This window comes from Helobdella robusta, assembly GCF_000326865.2.
Source record: "Helobdella robusta unplaced genomic scaffold HELROscaffold_17, whole genome shotgun sequence".
Taxonomy (NCBI): domain Eukaryota; kingdom Metazoa; phylum Annelida; class Clitellata; order Rhynchobdellida; family Glossiphoniidae; genus Helobdella; species Helobdella robusta.
This window is the reverse complement of record NW_008703942.1, coordinates 1,378,000-1,401,235: the sequence shown is the minus strand read 5'-3', so window position 1 is coordinate 1,401,235 and position 23,236 is coordinate 1,378,000. Positions and strand designations below refer to the sequence as shown.

Below are 23,236 nucleotides of genomic sequence, written 5' to 3'. Positions count from 1 at the left end.
CCGTCGTCTAATGTTATAGAAGACAATTAAAAACATTTTTACAACGCCAACAAGACGGAAGACTCATTTTATAACGTTTTTATAATAAGTGAGAGTTAGTTAAATGAATCTAGCCATGCAATCACAAACTAAGAATTTGACGAGAAAACTAAAAAAACACCAAGGTTTGAAACTTAGTTGTTCAAATGTGACACCTTTGATGAGTTCATTTTCAATAACATTCAGTTCAGCGGAAGAAGAAGCCAGTCCAGTAACATTTTTGGCGACGACGGTGTACCTACCGCCATCTTCAGGGAAAACTTCTCTGATTGAAAGACTGCAGGTGTTATCAAACTCATCATAAAACTGCAGAAACTCAGGGGAAGGTTTGATAATCTTGTGGTTGTGGAACCAGGTGATAGTAGGCCTCGGATTACCTGATATGATGCATTCAAACCTTGCAGGCTCTCCATCTCGAACGGTCACATTTGTCAGCAACTTGTACATCATGGCAGGTGACTCCTCCAGATTATCATTTAGCTCGGCTGTTACGAACCAAATATTTACCATGCATTAAAATATAACAACATACGTAATAAACTTGAATGTTCGTTAGAAGAATTATCATAGTTAAACATGCTTCAATGAAAAAATAATTTGAGTTGTTAATAAATTTAAATACCGTAAAACTGTTAGCTATAAAAAAAATTACTTTGCTGAGGGACAATTTGATGAATCTGATTGGATATCTTATCACTGATTGATTTATCAAATTCCGATTTATGTTGAAGAAACTTCGATGGAACGAAACCTTTGCGATCATCGAACAACTTCCTAACAAGCCACCAGTCCTCAAACCTTCCGTCGATCAATTCCAGTTTTTCTTCATTATGCAGAGACATGACTTCCTCTGATTCCGGATCATATGATTTTACCGCTACAAACAAATTACTTCCTTCTTCAACATCCCAAGTTGAGTACAAATCATATTTTTCAAGTGGGAAACTTTTTAAGGATTCGTAGAGGTCATCCTTTTTATCTGCTGAGTCAACATAAGATTGTTCATTTCTTAAGTGGTCTTCACTAGACTTATTGAAATTTTGATCTGATTCAACGTCATTGCTCGCAGATGAATACAAATTTTTTGAATCCTCAATAGCATGCGAAATTATTAGCTCTTCCTTTTCTTTTGTTTTCTTGGTTTCCTTCATGTCTGTGTCAGTCTGGATCTCCGTGGTCTCCGTCAGATCAATGTCGCCAGATTCTGAAAGCTTCAACGAAACTTTTTTAATTTGCGTGACTTTAGTTTCTACGGTAATCTCATCAGTTGTTTCAATTTCCTGAACTTTGGACGTTTTTTCAGCCGGTTGAATAATGATGTTCTGTGTGACGATCGGTGCGAGAAGAGTAGCCTCGTTGTTGCTGTTGTATTGGATGCCTTTGTGACTGGACTCTAAATGGTCTCCTGTGGATTTATCTCTAAGTGTATGTGCGATGTTGTTAGGAGATAAACTGTCGTTATAGGTCTCCATCGAAGTATGTTTGTCAAAATCATCTCTGAAAGAATATGTGTGATTGGAAACACCTGATACGTTGTCGATGGTAGGGGTGACGTTGTAGGTATCGTTCGCATCGGCATAGAAACCGTGATTATCAGACGATAATTCTAATGAAGTTTGTTCTTTCCATCTTCTGTACTGCTCCTCGAGGTCATTTATCTTCGAAGTATGATAGTCATCATCGAAACTTCTCGAACCAATGTAGCTTTCATTTAATTTGTCATTATTTTCGCCGTTATAACCATTCCACTCAAACTCAGACTCGGCATGAGTTTTGTTTGGAGATTTCGTCATCAAAGAACTTGTGTCAGCAATAGTAGCATCATCTTTTGTTGATGATTTCATTCTGTTAGTGTTCGTGTATTCAACCGTTTTCAAAACTCTCGTCGAAAATTTGTGTGGCTTGTTATTCACATCTAACAGGCGTTAAAACGTTATGGTTAGTATTAAACAAATAAACAATTACATAAATGAACAATAATTACATTAGTACAAAAACACAATGTTAGATTCATTAAATTTCAAACACATGCAGTAAATGTTAAAAGTAAAATATAAAATGTGAAAAAAAAATATGAGCAAGTTGTTATCTGTAAAATACAAACATGTTAATTAAAAATAAGTTATTAAATGATCCGTGAAAATATAAAAAGTCAGATAAAAAATTTACAACAGAACTGTTTTAATAAGAAAATACTTTTAAATTGTAGACAATAATAAAGACCCACTAGTACATAAATCGTTTTCAAGTCAAAATTAAACAAAAAAATTAGACTGTACAAAAATGTAAAAAAATACACCATTACTCTTTGTAAAAATGTATAAACTAATTGAAACATCAAGCCAACATAATCTTATGCAATATCAACCAACATAATCTTAAAGCAGTAATTATTTATAGTTATAATGCAAACCTTTGTAAGTAATTTCTTCTGTAAGGGTGGATATGTATTTTTGTTCTCTGGCTTTCTCATCTTCAAGCAATTTTTTTTCATCATTTTCTATTGAGTCTCTATTGTTTGAAGGGAAAGATGTACTAATTGTCGTGAATGTAGTAGTGGTTGATGCAGTGGCAGCGGTAGACTCGTTTGCAGTAGCAATGATAGCAGCAGGAGTATGTTGACTGATATAAGTTAAATCTTTATTATCGAAATCAGATGTCCTAGAAGAAAATGCCATAACATCTTCACCAGATTCGTTACTTTCCTTAACAGCGACACCTTCCATTCCGACAGCCAAATCAGCATTTTCTATTTCGGGAAATGCAGGCTTAAATATTGTTTCATTTTCAATCTCAAAGAACATTTCATTGTCTGATTTAACTTCAATATTTTGTAGAATGTCAAAATTTTGAATCTTAGAATCAACTGTGTCGTCGATAAATGAGGATTCTTTAGTTTCATTTATATCTTTGTTCTCGTTTAATTTTTTCACATCAATTGATGTTTTCTTTTGTCCGCTGTTAAAATCTGCTGACAAATCTTCAAACATAGGTTTGATAACAGGAGAATGGTCAACGGACGTGACGTTGTCATCAAATATAGAAGTATGCTTGAATTTATATTTAAAATCTTCTTTATTAACACCCAGGCTGTTTAATAAATCATCTGATGTCATGCTTTCCACAAAAGGCTTAGTTTCGACCGCATGGTCACTACGGTCTTCTTTCTTACTGTTGAGTTCAACATTGAAACTTCTTGATCCATCATCATCAATGAGTGCTAAATGGCTCGTTGAAAGTTCTGGATCTTTTTTGTCTCTAAGAATATTATTAAAATATTGTACTAAGTCAGTAATAAAAAAATTTAACTGTTGTATTTAGAGAACAATTGAAACAATCTGGCCTATTTTAAAATCAACTTCAGAGATGAAATATCCAAAATAATTTATATACTGTTAGTACTCTGTAACAAAAAAAAATTGATATCCAAAGAAATGAACTAACAAAGTAGACCCTTCCTCTCGCAATCCTGCAAAAAATATAAATATAATAAATTCAATGAATAACTAATGTAAAAAGCTAACCCGCATAAATGATGCACTATATATAATCTGACTAAACTGAAACAAAACAGTTTTATTTACTGAAAAAAATCCTCAAAACAAAACCAATTAGCATTTTCAGTATTTTCAAAGTATCAATGAAAAGCTAATTTTCAAAACGGCAATAAAATTTAATAAACGAAAAAACATACAAACATATCTATGGAAAACACATTTAATAAAAAGCTATTAATTTTCAAAAAAATAAATTTCGACCAACAAATGAATATACAACGAAATAATATAAACAAACAAATATTATGAATAAAAAATCAATATATATCTACTTTAACAAAGAAAATTATATGAATTAAAAAAATCTAAATTTAATAGAAAACATTCAATTAAATGGTTTTATTATTTTAATAAAAATCAGTTCGTAGGAAGCCTTCGAAAAAATCGCCATAATGATCTATGTAATAAACCACATGCAGATTTCCATATGAAATTTTGCCATACTTTCTACTAATAATACAACAGATGTTTCTACGGAAGTTTGCCCACACTGTGCCACACATTTATAAACTCCTTCGTGTTCATCAACAACTGCGTCAATTTTTAATGTGCTGGACATCTTTTCAGCATCAATTTCTATGTTATAAGGACTATTTCTGTTTAAAACTCTATTGTCCTGGAATAAATTTTCAAAAGATAAATAAAAAATTTATGCATGTACATGATTATATAATAGAGTAAGTAAATAGACCAAATTGAACAAAACCTTGAACCAAGCAATATCGAGTGCATCCGAAGCCGCAAAGGCACACTCCAGCGTTATAGGATGCGACGACAAGACTTCTATGCAGCATGGAAAACCCTCTGCAAATGAATTGATAAAATTGTAAACGTTTATACATTCTTATTAACAAAATCAATTACTTATTAGAGTGACGTGTGACAATTCTTCAATAGGTTTATTTTTTTCTTCAAAAGATGAAGTTTCTAACTCAACGTTCAGTTCAGAAGTAAATTCTTTTGGTGGTTCTGTTTTATTAGAATCAAACTCTGAAAAAATGAAATTTTCATCGAACTCGGTGCAATCATAAAACTCCTCGTCATCCTGCAAAGAAACCGAATCAGTCGTATGTGCCTTCAAGATATCTTTTCTATACTCAATGTTAACTTGATTGGTCAAACAACTTTCAAACAAATGTTCAGATGGCATAGCTGAATGTGTTTCAAGAGTGAGTTCCTCATAGACTGGCATGATCAGTGGTTTCACTGATGCTGTTGGGTCAACAACATACAAGACCTCTACTAAACAAACATATTTGATGTGGCACACAAGTGCAAGACTGGATGAGGTTAATTGTGGATTCCACTGGCTTATTGGGAGTACCTCCTCAATGTCAACGATACTTCTGCAACAGAGAACTCTTTGATCGATAGAAACCTCCAAAATGTAAGAATTTTCTTTGTCAACTGAGGACGCAATATTGCTACTCTTAATTATATTCAAATTAATTTCCATCTCTTTAGCATTTTCTGCTACATCCTTTATTTCGTCAGAAGCGGCAAAATTTATATTCGCTATTGACAATATGGCGGGTGATGATTCAACATCTTCTTTTACGGGCACATCGATATTAGTACTATAAAGCCGGTCCTGCTTTTCTGCAAATGAGAGCGGAGTTGAAGAAAAACTTTGATAAACGCTCGATGGGCTTTTTTCTGAAAAAAATAAAATTTTTTATAATATTTAATAAAAACCTCAACTCTTAAAAAAATTATGCCAACCGTTAACGAATAATTCTGTAGTTGTAATGACTGAACCATAGTTATTTTTTACATGACATTCGTAAATACCAGCGTCATCAGGGAATATTTCATGGAACTGTAAACCAATTATTCCAGTTGTTTCATCAAATATTGTATGTATATCAGGAGTATCAATAATTTTTTTGCCATTGTGATACCATTCAATTTCAAGAGGAGAGGAACTAATAACGGAACATGTAAAAGTTAATGCTTCTTCGTCATTTACAGTAAGAGATTTTGGAAGAAATGATGCTAATATAGGTACAGATTTTTCATTATTTTTAAAAACGTCATTATTTTTGATGAGCTCTGATCTTCTCTTCTTTCGTAGAGAAACTGGTGATTTTAATCCAAATTTGTTTTCTGAAATGTTTTCAGACGTGTCATTATTAGATGCCTTGTTAAACGTGAAGGCAGTCTCTGAAAAGCTGCGATGCTGAATAACATCCAAAAATACTTCTTGCCTAATGGTAGCGACTGCTTCAGCTGTTTGTTTTAACGCTATCTCCTTCTGAACAGTGCTGACGCTAGTGGTTATATCTGGAACGGACACTTCCATTGACATTCCTTTAAAAACTGGAGAACTTCTGAAATGAATTTCAGAATTTTTAGTAGCAGGAATTAAAATGTTTTTGGTGGAAGAATCAGGTGTCAAGATAGTGACAATATTGCTTTCTTTTGAAATCTCAGTGTCATTAGACTGTAAACGATCTACCTTAGTTGCTGCAATGCTATCCTTTTCTGGACCTTGAAAATTTGTTAACCAATTATGTGCAAACTAAATTATTTAATAAAAAATTGAAACGAAAAATACTCACATTTAACTGATAGATGGCAACTTGTCACTGCAGTGCCAAGCAAATTAACAGCTTTACAAATGTATGTTCCCTCGTCATCAGGAAATAACTCCTTAATAACAAGCCTTGACTCTTTCAGTGTTTGATCCGTATCTATAAAAAAATCTGCACTTGACTTGAGAAGCTCTTCGTTAAAATACCAAGCTATTGAAGGCTGTGGCAATCCGTCAAAGGAAACACTGAAAGTTACATTGCTGCTGTCTTCAACCTCGATATCATTCAAATGTTTCGTAAACACTGGTCCATAAAATTGATTATTTAGAAGAGTGCTCTGAGGACTAGCACTTAAATCTCTTTTTAGCATTTCTTTCAAGGTGGTGAAAGACATCGGACGACAAGAACTTGTAAACTTTTCTTGGTTAGATAGTTTAGAATCAAACACCTGTTCGTTTCCGGCAACCGCTAAATCATCTTTAACTAAAAGTTTACATGCTGTTTCTGTCTGCCCGTGAGAATTTCTAGCAATGCAAACAAATGCACCACTATCGTCTGGCATGCAGTCTTTTATCGATAACTGGCAAACGCCTGATCTTAGATCATATTTAACAATATAATCTTTGCATAAACTAATGTCTTTCCCATTTCTCAGCCAAGATACAACAGGCGCCGGATAACCAGCGACGGTACATTTCATTTCAACTGGATCACCATCATTCACTTCAACATCTCTCAATTTTTCTACAAAAAGAGGACATGATCGTCTTTGATTACCTGAAAATTGAAATTCAAAGTTATGCTTAATGAATGACTCCAAATAGAATTGTAACAGTACCATCAAGCTTTATGTCTGGCAGTGAATCTGATCGTGAGGAGACGTGCTTTGCTGTCAAAAATGGATGCGAATCTTCATGAAAATAATAAAATATGAAAAACTAATTTAAAAATGTAACCAAAAAAACTGACACAAATAAAATATTATGAAAATTATAATATATAAATCAACTAATTGAAAGTGAACGTCAATAAAACACTCACATGCGTCTTGGAGAAATACAAATTGGAAAAATCATTCCTTGACCAATCAAAATTAAACACTAGCCGCAATGATGAAAATTTACTTCCAAAATGTTAATTTAAAAACATTAACAACATGCTGAAGTAAAAAATTATATTACAATACGCAATCGACTTTAAACATGTTGTTACGAAGGTAACTTTAATAAATTAATTATATAAAACAAATTATGATAAAACAAAATACCGCTGTTACGAAAAGCATGCATTAGCACTCTGACATAACACAACATCAATATTATTTTAAAGATAAGCATGCATTGTAACAACTTTAATGATTCGTGCAAAACATTGGCTAAAACAAAAAATAATCAAATAAATTATTCATCCATAAAATTTCCACCCAATTATGACGTAAACATAATTTCTATATCACTGTGCTGTTTCAAACCACTTTTCCATAAGTAACATTCCACATTATCGTGTTATCAATACATCAGAAAGGATGCGCTATTCAATCCTTCGATACGACGTCATGACACTGACATCCTGATGTAACTATCATACTCAGATACTAATGCTCATACACAATGATATTCTGATATGAAATTGATATTAAGATACATTGATACTCTGATATAACATTGATTGACACTGATCAAATTTTCCCAAAACTCATTCGTGGCGGTTTGTTTCATGATAACATCTCATATTAACATCCAGATTATTGCATGCACAGTACATATACTTTATACTTCTTTACGTTGCAACATCTTTTATTAATGGAATTTTGAATAAAATGGAAAGACTAGTTAAAATAAACAGTGTTTAAAAAAGGCCTTTTGTAAATGATTGAGACTTTTCCATTAGAGTTCCGAGTTCATCAGAAATTAAAATAAAAAAGAATAAAAAAAGTTTTTAAACTGTTAAACATAAATTATCAGGATATAATTTTTTAAATCAACAATATCGAGCATGCTTTCCTTAACAATCAATAAAATGTTTTGAGATTTCAACTAGAAGTAACAAACCTTGAATGAGGTGCGATGAGGTCTCTTCGTTGTACAGGCCATGTTCCCCTCCTGACGTCATCGTAAGTTGAATATTTATTCACTAAATTATGCTTATTAATTGATCGGCAACTTATAATGCTACTTACAATTATAAAAGTATAGAGCAAAACCTCAGCATGGTTCTGAATAAAATCATACCAAGCGCATTATAATGAAACTCGGGCAAGTTTTATTCTTTCAAACACAGAATATTTAGATCTTTACGGTTCTCTCACACTTCTTGTCTCTCGTTTTAACTTGTTTTCAATTTTCACATAATTTATTTTGTTATTTTGTTTATATATCGTGCTTTTGATGAACAGTACAAAAATAAAACTACAACTTAAATAAAAATGTTGTGGCTTACCTTGGCGAGGAAGAAGTGGTGCATGGTGCAGACTGGCTCTCAGGTCAGGGGCGTCTCGAACGGTCAGCTGAGTTGACTTCTCGGTGCTGCCTGAATATAAATTCAAATGTTTTCAAGTAGATATCCAAATTTCTACCGTAACATAGTACATACATAGGGAATGAAGTTATAAAATAAACAAGCTGTAAGTTATTTAATCTAAAAATTGAATATTGTTGAGAAACAAGAAATATAAAAAGACCTTTATAATTCTTTGCGATGACTTTTATTTCTCCATGGTCATACTTTTTCACTTTCAAGATTTCCAAGATATGCATCAGTCCGTCGAAGCTGACACTGAAACGAGAACTCTGTTTTGAGTTAATATTTATACAATTACCTTTAACAGCAAATTATTTACACGGATGTCATAATTTTATTATTAAAACATTTGTTGGCATTGCATTATAAATTGAACAATTAATTCATTCACTATTGAAATGAACATTAGCAGTGTTCCAGATCGATAAATCTCAGTTTCCCAATAATTGGTTTACATCAGTTTAAACCTTTTCCCACCCTTTATAACGTTTCTATTATTTATCAACGTCTAAGTAACTTTATGAAACACATCGTAGCAATTTCGGTTAGAAGATTTAAACATTGAGAGTTAGAAATCTCAAAAGCAATAAACAAACTAAGAAGAAGAATGAACGAGCAGGCTTACACTAAAAACCTCCATGCCGTCAATGGACCAAGTGACAAAAGCAGGAGGGTTGCTCAATACTTTCGCCAAAAACTTAGCCCTGCCATTTACTTCTGTTTCCACTGCAGATGGTGAAACTAAAAATACTGGTGCATGGTGATCTTGATCGTGTTCTCTCGGGCGAGTCAGTACAGATGACGATAGATCATACTTAGAGGATGGTAGAGAAGAGGAAACTGTTGATGTTGAAATGATAGTCGGAAAGGAAGTGATTGTTGTCGATGAAGTCGTTGCAGAATATTTCTTTGAAATCAATGATTCTGTGTCGTTATTCGTTGTTGTTGCTGTTGTCAATTGTTGGTTCATTTTTGAATGTGATAATGACATAGATGAGATAGAGTAAGGTGTGGTAGGTGCTGATGACGAGGTGATCGCTATGGAGAGGTACTGTGTGACTGGTTGTGAAATGAGAGGCGAAGTGGTTACTGTGACTGTCAATTGGGATGAAGTGGAAAGGGTTGTAGCTGTTGAGAAAGTTGAAAACATGGAAGGTGTCGATGAAGAAATGAAAAAACTCGTTGAAGATGGAGATATGTACTTTGATGACAAAGATGAAGATGGCATCGTGTAAAATGTTGATGATGTTGATGATGTTGATGATGTTGTTGATGATGATGTGAAAGAAGAAGCACCATAAGTGAGTGTTGTATCGTTAAATGGAGTTGTCTTTGTTGCCATTGTTGTGTAAAATGACGTTGAGACAACTTGGGATGATGGTGTTGACGTATCATGAAATGATGATGATGATGACGTCATCGATGACGATGTCGTTAGCTTGAATGACGAACTGGTTGACGACGTTGGAAGTCTAAATGGAGTTGAAGTCAATCATAAATACAATTAGAAACAAAGTCACTCACAAATACAACTAGAAACACTGAAATTGAAATATAACAAAAGTTCAAGAAGCACAACACTAGATAGAGAAAAAATTTAGGAAATGAACAAATATTAGTAAGCCTAAATAATGCAAATGAAAACAGAAAAATTTCGAAAAAGGTATAAGAACGACATTAATTATACTCTTTAAAAAGTAGCAAACTTTTTATTTCTTTATAAAAAAAACAATTCAGATTTGTTTATTGAATAAAATTATTAATTAATTATAAAAACATTTAAAAAGTAATAACAATATAGCAAAAACTTTCTTTTAAACTTTAAAATATAAAAACAACAAACCCTGTTTTTGAAATATTTTTCGCAATATCTGCCTGTTTGCTTGACATTTTCATCTTGGAAGAATCAGAGAATCCCTTGAAAGATGATGAAGAAGGTGGAGTTGATTCACGACTGGATGGAGCTGCATTGTCTGACAACTTCACATCCCATTGCCTGCTCATTTCAAATGCGAAATATCTTTCGTAAGAACTAAGACGAAGAAAAAAATTTTAAATTGATTGTGATAAATTCAAATCTGTCGCAACAGTCCTAGGTGATAAATTCAGTCTGATAAGAAGGTCAGTCTGATACGGTCCCAACATAATCTGAGTATTTTTATAAGAAACACTCAAACGAACGTCACTCATCGATGCTGAACGACCATCAATCGTCGAAATGAATAAAACTCAACAATGTCACGAAGTACACAAATTATAAAACAAGTTGATGTCAGTTGTAAAGTGAAAGTGACAACATTCTAACATGTGAGCTGTCTGAACGAGTTGAGGCTTTACATCTGAATATGAAATTTGAAAAAGTATTTTCGTATCAATGGTACATATTAATGATGTTTACCTTACACCACCACCTTAATGCACAAAAATTACAAAACTAAAAAAGCAACACAACAAAAATTAAAATAAATCAAAAATATTGCTAGAACAAACTCTGTTAAAATATGAATGTAGATCCAATCAATTAGTAAAATTTAAAATAAAAAAAATGTATGAAAATAATAAACTGACCTTCAACATTCAAGAAAATATCTTTTGTTGCCTGACCAGCCCTGTTGCTTGCCCTGCAAGTGTAAACTCCAGAATCTGAGATCTTCGCCAACTTAATGATGAGCGAATGGACTCCTTCTTGATTGACTGACATCAGATAGCGACCGCCCCTTATAAGCTCTCTGCCGTCCTTGTACCACGTCAGGTCTGGAACTGGATGGCCAGATATCTGCAGGGGAAAATATCACAACATTTTCATTCAATGGGATCGTTTATGAAGTTCAAATGATAAAAAAAATAAACTGACACATTGTACATACCTTCATTCATGTATTTATTTTTCCATTTATTTTATTTGAAGTATCATAAAAAAGCAATTGCGTGCACAAAATAAAATAACATTCTTCCCAAGAAATTAATAGATTTGTGAATTACAACAACAACAACACACGTTTAGACGACATTTTCCCCGAGATCGGGGGTTGCCGTTTGGCTACCTGTGATGAAACCGAAATACCCCTCGCTCCATTCCATCATAAGTAATTTATTTGGCTAATTTTTAATCAGGACGCCCTTCCTTACGCAACCACAGTTATAAGCGGTGGGCCTAGCCTTTGATGATCCAACATCACTCACAAGGCAGTGAGGGTCAGTTTAATGTCATAACCAGGACATCAGATTTGTGAATTAACCAATACAATTTAGCAAATTTAGCAAACAAGTGCAGACCCATGCTAACGTAAACAGAGAGAAACAATCACATGAACATACACAAAAAGGCATACCCAGAAAACAGGCAAACACATACACACGTACGTACCTTGCAATCCAGTCTGGCTGTTTCTCCGACAAGTGCCAGCACAGGATCGTCAACACTGCCAGACCGCAGAGGAGATGACGATGACGAAGATGATGGCAACTTTCCAAATAATGGTTCCACATAAACTTCCGCCACACCGGCTTCTGTCTCGTCACGCTTCAACAAACTTGATCTGGAATGACGTTATAGAAACGGCAATGTAATGCTCTGGTAGTGCAGAGATAATAATCGTTGAGTGCTCGCACTCTTTCTTCGTATAAGTGTCGTTAGTTGATAAAATTTAATTAACACAATTTTAGATAACATGCTATCGAATAACGCTAAAAAACTTATCACACATGTTTGAAATGGAATTAAAGTTGTAAGATAGTTGAAAATTCTCAAGAATGTTTTGCAGTACCTTGGGTTCATGAGACTCTTAAGAGTGTGAGGGTCGACGTACGAAGTGGTGTCGACATCAGTGGCTCCCTTGATGAACAACTCAGCACTGCACACATCTCTGCCTGTAACGTTGAGAGCACAGCACGTGTAGTGACCGATGTCCTGCGTGCTGCAGTTCAGAACTGTTAACGTGCACGTGTGCAAGGGTCCCGACGACGGCGACGTTTGAGATGGTTGTGGCTGGCTTGGCTGGCTTGCAGAAGTGGTGAGTTTCATGTTGTACTTGGTAGATGGGCGTATCAGCCGACCACAGTGGTACCACTGAATCTGATACCGTGTTTGTGATAACGCGTGAGTGAAAAGGTTTAATGAGGAGAGGTTCATAGGTGAAATGTTCATACATAATACGGTGAGACTAAGTGATTATGTTGGCACTAACAATGAATGTAACAATATACAGAAGTTATTGTTGGCAGCAATAATAATTGTTGTTGCTATAAACATTACAAAAATAACTTTAAGAAATTGGAAATCATTTGAAAAGAGATATATGATAAAAAAATAACATTAGGAGCAGGCTGTCCGCTGACAGTGCATTGGAAAGTTGCATTCGAATGTTCAACAAATTCACATCTGTCCAACTTTTTAACGAACTGGGGAGCGGTTGATGTTGTTTGAAGAAGCCTGGATGTTGCAGAACCGCTGAAAACATTGGCGAGGTTGCTGTTGAATGCAGGATAAGTTGGAGCACCAGATTGTTCTTTCAAAGAGGATTCAAACGACAAAACTTCGAACTGCACGTGATGAATAAAATGTTAACAAAATGAATGCATTTCACAAAAAGTTTCAAAAACAACCTTTCGGTCACCCGGAATATCAGATGATCTGGATGTGATGGGTGGGATGGATGGAGGGGGTGGTGCCTGAGGGACTGGAGTTTTGTGATGTTCAACCGAGATGGGGGTTGCTGATGTGGAGAACGAGTACTTGCTGCTCCCTCCTGCTGCTTGTTTGTCTGCTCGTTTGTAAACGTTGAAAGTGATCAAGGTTGATTTCAAATAAAATTTTATATCGGGCTCAAAAATGATAGAAATTATATTGCAGGCGATTATTCCTGAATGAGTTAGTATTTATTAGGCAATCAATCAATCAACCTCGAGTTCTTCTAAAAGTAAAAAATTACTTACTTAACACACTCATGTGCAAAGGTATGGCACGTTTAAAAATGTTTTTCCAACGTATTCAACAAAAATTTCATCTCTAAGTCTTAGTTGTTGTAAATCAAGTAGAATAAGTTTATTGAAAAACTATCTCAAAGTATTGCGTCAAATGTAAGTTGATAACTAAGCCTGGTATTATGAAGTCTGCCGATTTTTGTCAAGAGCTGATCAATTCAATGAGAAGGCGTTTTGAAGCAATGATGAAAAGATGCGGTGGACCAGCGATATATCGAAAAACCATTTATAAATTTACTTATTTGAACTTTGTGCCTTAAAATAAAATAACTGAAATTGGGAATTTTGTGACGTACCTTGCATCAAGAATATAAATGGCAAAAATTGCGTCGGATTAGAAAAATTCTCAAAGTAAACGTGTTAATTCACCTCTATAACTTGAAATAATCATAGAAGGTGAGACCAAAATTGTCATGCCAAGTTTACATGAAATCTCAAAAAACCTGCAATACTTTTGCACAGAAATGTGTTTAAAAATAAAAAAATGCAAATGATAACAACTGAACCAACCAAACGAAATCTTAATTAATGCAAAAAAAATTCCAAAACATTTTAATAACAGTTACTAGCTATAACACATATAGAGCAGCGGTCTTTCAATAGGGTCATAAAACAACAAAAAATATAAAATAAATAACAACAACAGCAGCTGCAGCAAATTGCTTAGTGAGGGAGATATTGAAAGTTAGCATCAATCAAGTAACAGGAGCATTGGATTAGCAATTGTGAATAACGGACAATTAGAAAATTAACAAAACTGTAAAAACATCTGATTTGTAATATTATATTCATTTTTCATTAGAAAATATTAATAGTATCCTTGTACAACTGCATCGCCAGCAACAAAATCATCAAAAACATCGCAATCAACGACAGCAACACTAAAAACATCATTAATAACGACATCAGCAGCTAAACCAGGAGCCTCTACATCGTCACGACAACATTAACAGCACCACACTGAACCAGCAGCAGCAACTACAACAACATCATAAAAACTTACAAACAACAACATCACAATAACCAACTCGCTATAGTGAGATTCATACTTGTCTCAAACGTTTTGCCACCCATGGTACATCTGCACACGTATCTGTCAAAATATAAGATGAGAAGTTTGCGTCAATAACTTAGACATATAAACCAACTGATGATAGAGTAAAAAATATGAAACGTAGAAGAAGCCTGCCAGCTAACTTTCCAGAATGAGATGTATCCGCCTGTTCAATGACCAGCCTGCATGCTCCATGCCTGCATTGTATACGCGATGACATAACATTATTTCTTTTGTCATATTTCTTCAACTTATATTAACAAATTTATTAATATCAATTATCAAAACAATCAGACGTTGAATTTTGTTACTTTTTCAAGTGTGAGTTATTTTAAAAAGAGTACAAAACATGCTGCAATTATTAAACGCTAAAATGGTCCAAAAAACAGCCGACTACCAAACAATAGTAAACAGAAAATAATTAAACACACGCTCATGTAAATGCATGTAGAGTAAAAAAAACATGTAGAGACAAAAAAGAAAGTGAAAATTCGGACGAGAATCAGCAACAAAACAAGCACATAAACAACAAACAAGCAGACAAACAAGCAAGCATCGAACCTGCTGGAGGTCCTGATGCTGGGAATGGACCTAGACAGTTCAATTCCGTCCTTGAACCACAGGACCTTCTCGGGGACCGGGAAGAGAGGGACGGTACATTCGAGAATGACGTCGTCACCTGATTCCGATGTCTTGTCTGTCAGGTGCTTCATGAGTAAAGTTACGTGTTGATGTAAAGATACTTGTTATGGCAAAGTTACATGTTGACGAGTGAGTTTTGTAAAAAAAAATAATTGAAGAAAACGTGAGCTGTCAATATTGGCTGCTTACTGAATGAACTACTTTGTATTAAGCTCATATATACCAGAAACGCATATAAAAATAAGTTATTAATACCAAAATTTCGACGCGTTAAAATATTAGTTTCACGAGAAAAGTAACAAATAAAAAAAGAAGATTGAACATCAGCACATGATCCGCAGCAAGTAAAATTGAAATACTTTTGTGAAACCAGAGAGTGATGATTTATTCTTGTAACTATCTTCTAACGCAAATGCCAGTTTAGAAGTCGTTGGAGATTTGTTGCTTCTGCTGTTGTTGATGTTGTTGGTAGTGGTGGTGCTTCTTGTCGCTGCAGTTACATCACTGCTACCAGCTGGTTACATTCAATAAAATAACCGCTTTCAAATTTAAATTGTCAGTTCTACAAAATTAAATTGTAGTATTGTTGCTTACTATGTTTCGTTTTTTGCATATGTAGTATTCGATTTTATAAGAACCAAGCGCAATGTGTAACATTATATTAAATAGAATTTGAACATTTTTAAGAAAAAAAATGACCAACGTTTGACTTGTAGTCTGCACTTGTCATTAACTTCTGCGTGCTTGTTTCGAACGACAACAGTGTACAATCCTCTGTCCTCGTTGAATACTTCGGCGATTTTCAGAGTGTGCACATTATTATTTGAATTCAACAGAAAATCAGGTGAACTGACGATTTCCTTTCCATTGAGGTACCATTTGATGGTAGGTGGTGGATTGCCCGAAACTTTCAAACGAAATTCAACAGGCTCACCTTCAACCACTGTTTGATCTCTTAATGACTCTGTAATCACCGGTGGAGCTGTTAACATAAAGTTCATCTTAAGTTGCAAGTAACAACAATCACGCCACGTCATACCATCACCAAACACAAATACCATTAGATCGTATCTAGATTCGCCTTATCTCAAATAATGAATATTCATATCAGAAATTATAAAAATAACATCATCAATTAATTGCACAGATTAACAAAAACATCAAAAATGAAATGTATATTTCAACTCTAAACACAGCTCTCCATGTAAACAATTTTTAAATAATTTCAATAAATCCTTTCCACATAAAATTATATGATATGGCTCTTGCCAGTGGGGATCCAGGGGAAATGCAAAAATCAGCTGAAAAGGGCCATCAACATTAAAATTCCGAAATCATCCCCACCGAAAAATTCAGGATGCGCCACTGGCTCCTGCTTAGCCAATCATAACATCGTTCGTTCAAATACAACACTATCTAACTTTGTTACACAATACAAAAGTCCATTTAAACAAGCACGCATAATCCCTTCTAACGTAAACACACACGCGCGCACACGCACACACACGCCATCACCTAGTTAAGATATAGAAAATAATGATACTCGATCATTTCAAAACCATCACTCATTAATGACATTAGTTAATTATTTGACTTTATTTCAGCTGACAAATTTATTAATGTTCCATTTTATTTTCTAATAAAAATATTTCATTTGTACCGAATCTTCAAATTGTTATATAATATGTCGTTGTTTCTTCAAGTTAGACGTTCCTCCATCTAGCTTAACTCAATTTTTACGCATAAATTTCATGACAAGCTCTGCGTTTCTTCGTTACAAAATTATTTGCATGTTTTACTGAAATATTGATTGGCATTTTTTATTCATATCAATATACGGATATGTTCTTAGACTTAGAGGATAATAACGGTGATTAAAAACATGTCGTAAAAACGACTAATACCAAAAAACAGAATGAAACGAATGTTTACGTAAAACGAGATGTTAAAAAAAATCTTGAAACTTGTTTAATAAAGTAAAATCAAATGTTCGAATGTGTACTGCAAAAATGTATTTATATGTTATAAGTTTTACTAGAAAATTATTAAATGAAATATAATGTACAGTATTTGCAAATAGAAATAGAAACCATTGAATGAAGTAAGTTTTTTCCCAACTCCAGAGAAAAGCATGATTGGACGACCACCACAACAACAACGGCAACAATAACGATTATAATCAACTGCTTATGATATTTACAATCCAGAACGGAGAAAGCATTGCACGTGATGATCAAATTGAATCCGTGAAACGTGTCTCAACATATTTAACGAAATAACGAAATAATGTTATCCAAAGCACGTGCTCTCAGTTATCTCCTCAAATATGCACCATAGACTGCCGAATGAACAGAACAAACGTTTGCAACAGACAAATAACGAACGATAGCGAAAGATGAGAGATGCTTTAAAATTGAAATGTATAAAAAGGTTAACGTAAAAAACATATAGGAATTTGTATATGCAACCGAGGAGTAGGTCTTATAAGTCTATGTTTACATATCTATCCATGTATAAATAAATAATGTATATACATTGATATGAGATATATTACACTGTATGTTTAGGTATGTATGCATATGTGTATATTAATACATATGCGTATGTCTGTGTATAAGCGAAAATCAATTTAAGAAACATTTTTGCAATATAACAACATAACTTTTACTTTTCGTAATATATATATATATATATATATATATATATATATATATTTAAATATATGTATGTATTATTAAGATTAATTTATTAGCGCTAATTAAAACTGTTTCATGAGCGCTCACATTAAAAAACAAAATGTACGTACGTACATGACTATATACGAAAAACAAAAATTAAAAAAGTCACAATTTTCAGTTTAACAGAAAATAAAAATGTTTTCAAATCTTTCTTAAAAAATTTCAATAAACGACCAGATCATCTCAACGCCGGTGAAAGACTATTCCAAACTGCGGAACCAGCAACTTGAACCAATTTGCAAACGCGTAACAGGCACAAACAGCAAATTCAAATCATCCGACCTGAAATGAAAAGTCGATGTAGCTTGTTTTTTGGAGAATTTACTTGTCATATATTCTGATGAGAGACCATTTAGAGATTTAAACGTAAGAACTGCAATTTTGAAGACTATTCTTTTATTTATCGACAGCCAGTGAAGCTCCATTAAGATCGGTGTCACGTGATCAAATCTTAGGCCACCAATAGCAAGTTTGGTAGCTCTGTTTGGTACAGACTAAAGGGTTATGATTGGTGTGTCTAGTAGCTTATAAAACAAGCTGTTGCAATAATTTAAACGAGATTTAATAAGGGCATGGACCAGCGTTTTTAATGTGGTCTTTCATTGACAATTTTCTATCAAGCAGAACACCTAAGTTGGAAGCTGTATTGATAAATGATATATCAACATCTCCTATTTTAACAAAGCTGAAATCAATCTTTGACAACTGCTGCCATGTTCCAACTAGAAGCAACTGAGTTTTGCATTCGTTTAGCCTTAGCGAGTTTGATAACATCCAACGACCCACTTCTGATAAACACCTGAAAAGTCTGTCAACCTCAAATTTAAATGAACTCAAAGGACTAGTAACCAGTACTTGAATATCATCAGCAAATGCGTGACAGACGAAACCATAAGAACTGGTAATGTCCGACTTGTACAGCAAAAAGAGGACGGGTCCCAAAACTGAGCCTCGAGGTACTCCTGATGCAGTAATTGAAATTTCAGATAGTAGATTGTGTGTGCGATTTGATAGGTACGATCTGAGCTATTCATGTGCATCATCTTTTATGCTATAATTATGATGAAATTTTGTTAAAAGAACAATATATAAATATATATATATATATATATTTTAAAATTTTTTTAAATTATGGTCTATTACCAACATATATATATATATATATATATATATATATATATATGTATATATATATATAATATGCAATTATTGCGTGTGTGTGTAAATATATAGGTACATTTTGTTTTTTAATGTGAGCGCTCATGAAACAGTTTTAATTAGCGCTAATAAATTACTCTTAATAATACATATATATATATATAAATATATATATTATATATATGGAGAAAGAAAGTATAAATAACAAAAACGTTGTAACAGTATGAAGCATACCTACAAACATTTTCCAACCTTTTTATTCGGAAAACGTGAAAAACACGAATTGTATTATAAAATAATACGGTGAAAGTCATAGATTGAATCACAATGCAATCGTCTGTTTGCTTCTTCAGTTGAATCAGTTCATCTTCACGTCAAAAGAATTATATCGTAGAAACTCTTGATTGACGAATAGAAAGTTTTCAAACAAAAAGATTAAAAAAATCCCAAACGACAAATCTGAAATGAAGATTATTATGAGTAAAACCAGAATAACTAAATGAAAAACTTAAAAAAAGACTCAGATTCCAGAAAATGCCACTAAATAATAACAATGAGTGAACGAGTCCGACTAAACTGAATTGTAAACAGCTATGGCAGAAAATTTCGTGGAGATTGGAGTTGGATAATTGAAAAATGAAAACGGCTAAAAAACCGTTGGGCTGTTTATTGAGTTCGGTGGTTTGTCAATAAGAAATGTGCTACATCTATGTTATAATAGCAAAAAAAGTGGAACGATTTTTCGGAGTAGTATGAGACTCATTTTATGGGCAAAAAATTTGACAAATCAATCAATCAATCAATCTTCGTTTCGCGTCCAGAGACCCGGTTTCCCGAGGTAGGACGTTGTTTTCTTTGCCATCAACTTTTTGCGCCAAATTAGACGATCAGTTGTATCCATTTCATTTAAATTTAGAGCTTTCATGTCTTGCTCGATTGTTTGCGACCAGGACTTCTTTGGGACGTGTGCCAGGTACTTCAACATCTGCAAGAGAAGTTATGGCACTGTTTCCACTTCGTTTGACATGACCAAACCACCGCAGACAGTGTTGCCGGCATTCGTCCTTTATATCATCTAAACCAGCACGACGCAGGATTTCGGTAGATTTGATGTGGTCCTTCAGACTAATTCGTTGCATTCATCGGAGCATTTTCATGTCGGTTCGTTGAAGTTGTTGTTCCAGTTTGGTTGTCATTGGCCATGTTTCTGCACCATATAACAACACCGGACGTATCACAGATTTATAAAGTCTTGATCGTGGTGGAAGTGGGATGTCACGCTGCATCAATATAGAGGCAAGGAGATGCCATTTATTCCAGGCTGCACGTATGCGTGCTCGAACGGCAGCTTCAGCTGTTCCAGTACAATCCAGAACATCCCCTAGATATTGAAACGATGTGACTTTCTCTACCTTAATGGCTTCAAAAACAGTGCTATTTTGAATTTGTTGTTGTGGATTGATGCAAGCAGGACAAACAAAATTTGACACTTTAGATAAAGTACCAATTATTTTTGAACAACGTTTGTGACACCACTGGTTACACTGCTGACACTTGATTGAATTGTTACCTACACCAGCTTTACAAACTGAACAGGGCCATCGTCTCGTCCAGTAGCTGTGGATTGGATATGTTCACCAGTGTTCATTGCTTTGATTTTGCTGATGGTGACTTTGAATCCATGATCGGCGAGTCTGGTGTTCCAATCTTCAAACATCTGTGCTGCATTCTGCTCAGACGTGGCTGTTAAAACGATATCATCAGCATATACTAGATTCCAAATGTCACCAGTGCGTATCGGTTTTGTGATTTCTTCCATCACAGTTATAAATAACAGTGGACTGAGAATCGAGCCTTGGTGAACTCCAACGCCGATGTCAAATGCATCTGTGTTTCCAACCGTTGTGCTGACAAAAGTCTTAGTATTCGTATACATTTCCATCACAAGTCGAACAAGATATTGTGAAATGAATTGTCGACGTAGACTCCATCTGACTGCTTCACGGGGAACTTGATCAAATGCTTTTTCAAGGTCTACAAAAATGTGTGATAGTTGTTGATCCTTTGCAAGGTACTTTTCTTGCAGTTGCCGAAGGATGAGAATTGCATCAATTGTTGATTTCCCCGCTAGAAAACGAAATTGATAATTTCCGATTGTGATGCACGACGTTAATCTTCTCTCAATGATTTTTTCGACAATTTTCAGGGAGTGTTCTAACAGACGTATACCCCGATATGATGAACAGTTCAATGGATCACCTTTGCCTTTGTATAGCGGGGCTGTCATGCTATAGTTCCATTCAGTCGGCATTGAGCAATTTCTCCAGATTTCACGACAAAGTTGTAGTAACGTTTAGATACCTGCAGTACCAGATGCTTTGATAATGTCATTTGTGAGTCCAGAAGGCCCTGCTGCCTTTCCATCCTTCATAGCTTTCAGAGCTGTAAGCTCCTCTACAGTGATGTCTGGAATCGGACCTTCAATGGGTGGAGCGTCAAAGTTAACATTGATGAGATTTGTTTCGTTTAACAGACGATTGAAGTATTCTCTCCACTGTAGCTTGATCTCATCTTGTTCAAGAACCATCTCATTTTTGTCGTTTTTGATACATGAGGCACCAACTATGTCTTTTTTCGTACGCTTTGCTTGTTTTGCTATACGATACAGAGATTTCATTTGTTCACCTTTGCTTTTAGTGAGCCACTCTCTGCACTGATCTGCCAGGTATAACTTTGACGTTTTTGAACAGCCTTCGGTGTGGTTGCTTGACAGCGAAGAAATCAATTTGCGTGTCTGATGGTCCACTTTTGTATGTTATGAGATGTTCCAACCTCTTTCCAAAATATGTGTTCAGTAAACAAAACCCGTGACTTTCAGCAAACTCAAGGATGCGGTTGCCATCTTCATTCCGCTTTCCATAGCCAAAACCGCCATGTACGTTGTCAAAACCATCTGTTTTCTCTCCAACGTGGCCATTGAGATCGCCTCCAATCAGGATTGTTTCAGATTTTGGTATTGTTGAAATGGTGTCAGAGAATGCAGTCCAGAAGTCATTTTTCATCTCTTCTGATTCGCCTGTCTGTGGTGCGTATGCAGAAAAAATAATCATTGTTTGCTTTTCTATGCGAAGCTTGATCCCCATGAGACGTGAATTAATCCTTTCAATATTCAGTACTTCTTAGGCTAGCGGTTCTCTGACAAAAATTCCAACACCATTTTGGCCGTCTTTTGACCATTCCAGAATAGTTTATATTTTTCTTTGTCTGAGTTGACATGACAGACACCATTCGATTTCCATCGGGTTTCCTGAAGGCAGCAGATGTCAATCCTACGCTCGAGCATTTCTGCGATTTCCATGCTGCGGCCAGTCAGTGATCCAACATTGAGCGTTCCAAGTCTAAGTACCATAGAGGGGCCATTCTGAATTTTTCTGCAACATCCCTCCGCTATTGCATACTTCCCAGGGATTCTTGGCACCCCTTGACCACTTAAAGCCTGCTGGAGACTAGGGGCCGTTGTTTTTCTTTGTGATGGCATAGGAATAATTTGGGGAAAAGTTTTTACATACGGACACCCATCCTGACGACAACCACCAGTTATAAGCGGTGAGCCTAGCCTTTTGCTCAAAAGCACGCAAGGCAGCGTGGATGCAGTTTTATGTCATACCCAGGACATAAATGTGTGTGTGTGTGTGTTAATATATGCTAATTAGATATGCTAATTTATGTAAATAGCCACCTCGTGCACGTATGAAGTCCAATACAATTGCGACACACAAAGTATAGCCTGGCCGGGCCAACTCTGCACCCAAGTACTCCTCTTGTCTTGGGAGTACGCCTCTATGGCGGTCGATACCACGTTTTTAATAGACAAATAACAAATTTTTTTATTTTTAACCAAAAATTTCAAAGGTTTAAAACATTTATTTTAAAAATTAAATTATTAGTAGAAATATTTTTCTTTTTTGGTAGAGTTTAGCCACCATTCGTTTCCATTGACAATTATTATAA

At 34.7% G+C, this 23,236-nt stretch overlaps 4 protein-coding genes across 4 annotated transcripts; all 4 read right to left on the bottom strand.

The window, feature by feature from the left end:
* Positions 1 to 234: 234 nt before the first annotated feature.
* Positions 235 to 480, bottom strand: HELRODRAFT_137837 (hypothetical protein; the record flags this gene model as incomplete). Its single annotated transcript, XM_009015957.1, has 1 exon — positions 235 to 480. A coding segment is annotated over one exon (246 nt), but the record flags the coding sequence as incomplete, so codon positions are not given.
* Positions 481 to 6,179: 5,699 nt separating this feature from the next.
* On the bottom strand, positions 6,180 to 6,437 carry HELRODRAFT_137829 (hypothetical protein; the record flags this gene model as incomplete). Its single annotated transcript, XM_009015956.1, has 1 exon — positions 6,180 to 6,437. A coding segment is annotated over one exon (258 nt), but the record flags the coding sequence as incomplete, so codon positions are not given.
* A 204-nt stretch (positions 6,438 to 6,641) lies between these two features.
* On the bottom strand, positions 6,642 to 16,321 carry HELRODRAFT_76139 (hypothetical protein; the record flags this gene model as incomplete). The annotated part of the gene is made up of 5 exons (XM_009015955.1): positions 6,642 to 6,907; positions 11,219 to 11,426; positions 12,018 to 12,173; positions 12,474 to 12,647; positions 16,184 to 16,321. Coding segments are annotated over 5 exons (942 nt in total), but the record flags the coding sequence as incomplete, so codon positions are not given.
* Positions 16,322 to 22,409: 6,088 nt separating this feature from the next.
* HELRODRAFT_170139 (hypothetical protein) lies at positions 22,410 to 22,763 on the bottom strand (the record flags this gene model as incomplete). Its single annotated transcript, XM_009015954.1, has 1 exon — positions 22,410 to 22,763. One exon carries the CDS (start codon positions 22,761 to 22,763, stop codon positions 22,410 to 22,412), a length of 354 nt encoding a protein of 117 aa, XP_009014202.1.
* Positions 22,764 to 23,236: the final 473 nt, after the last annotated feature.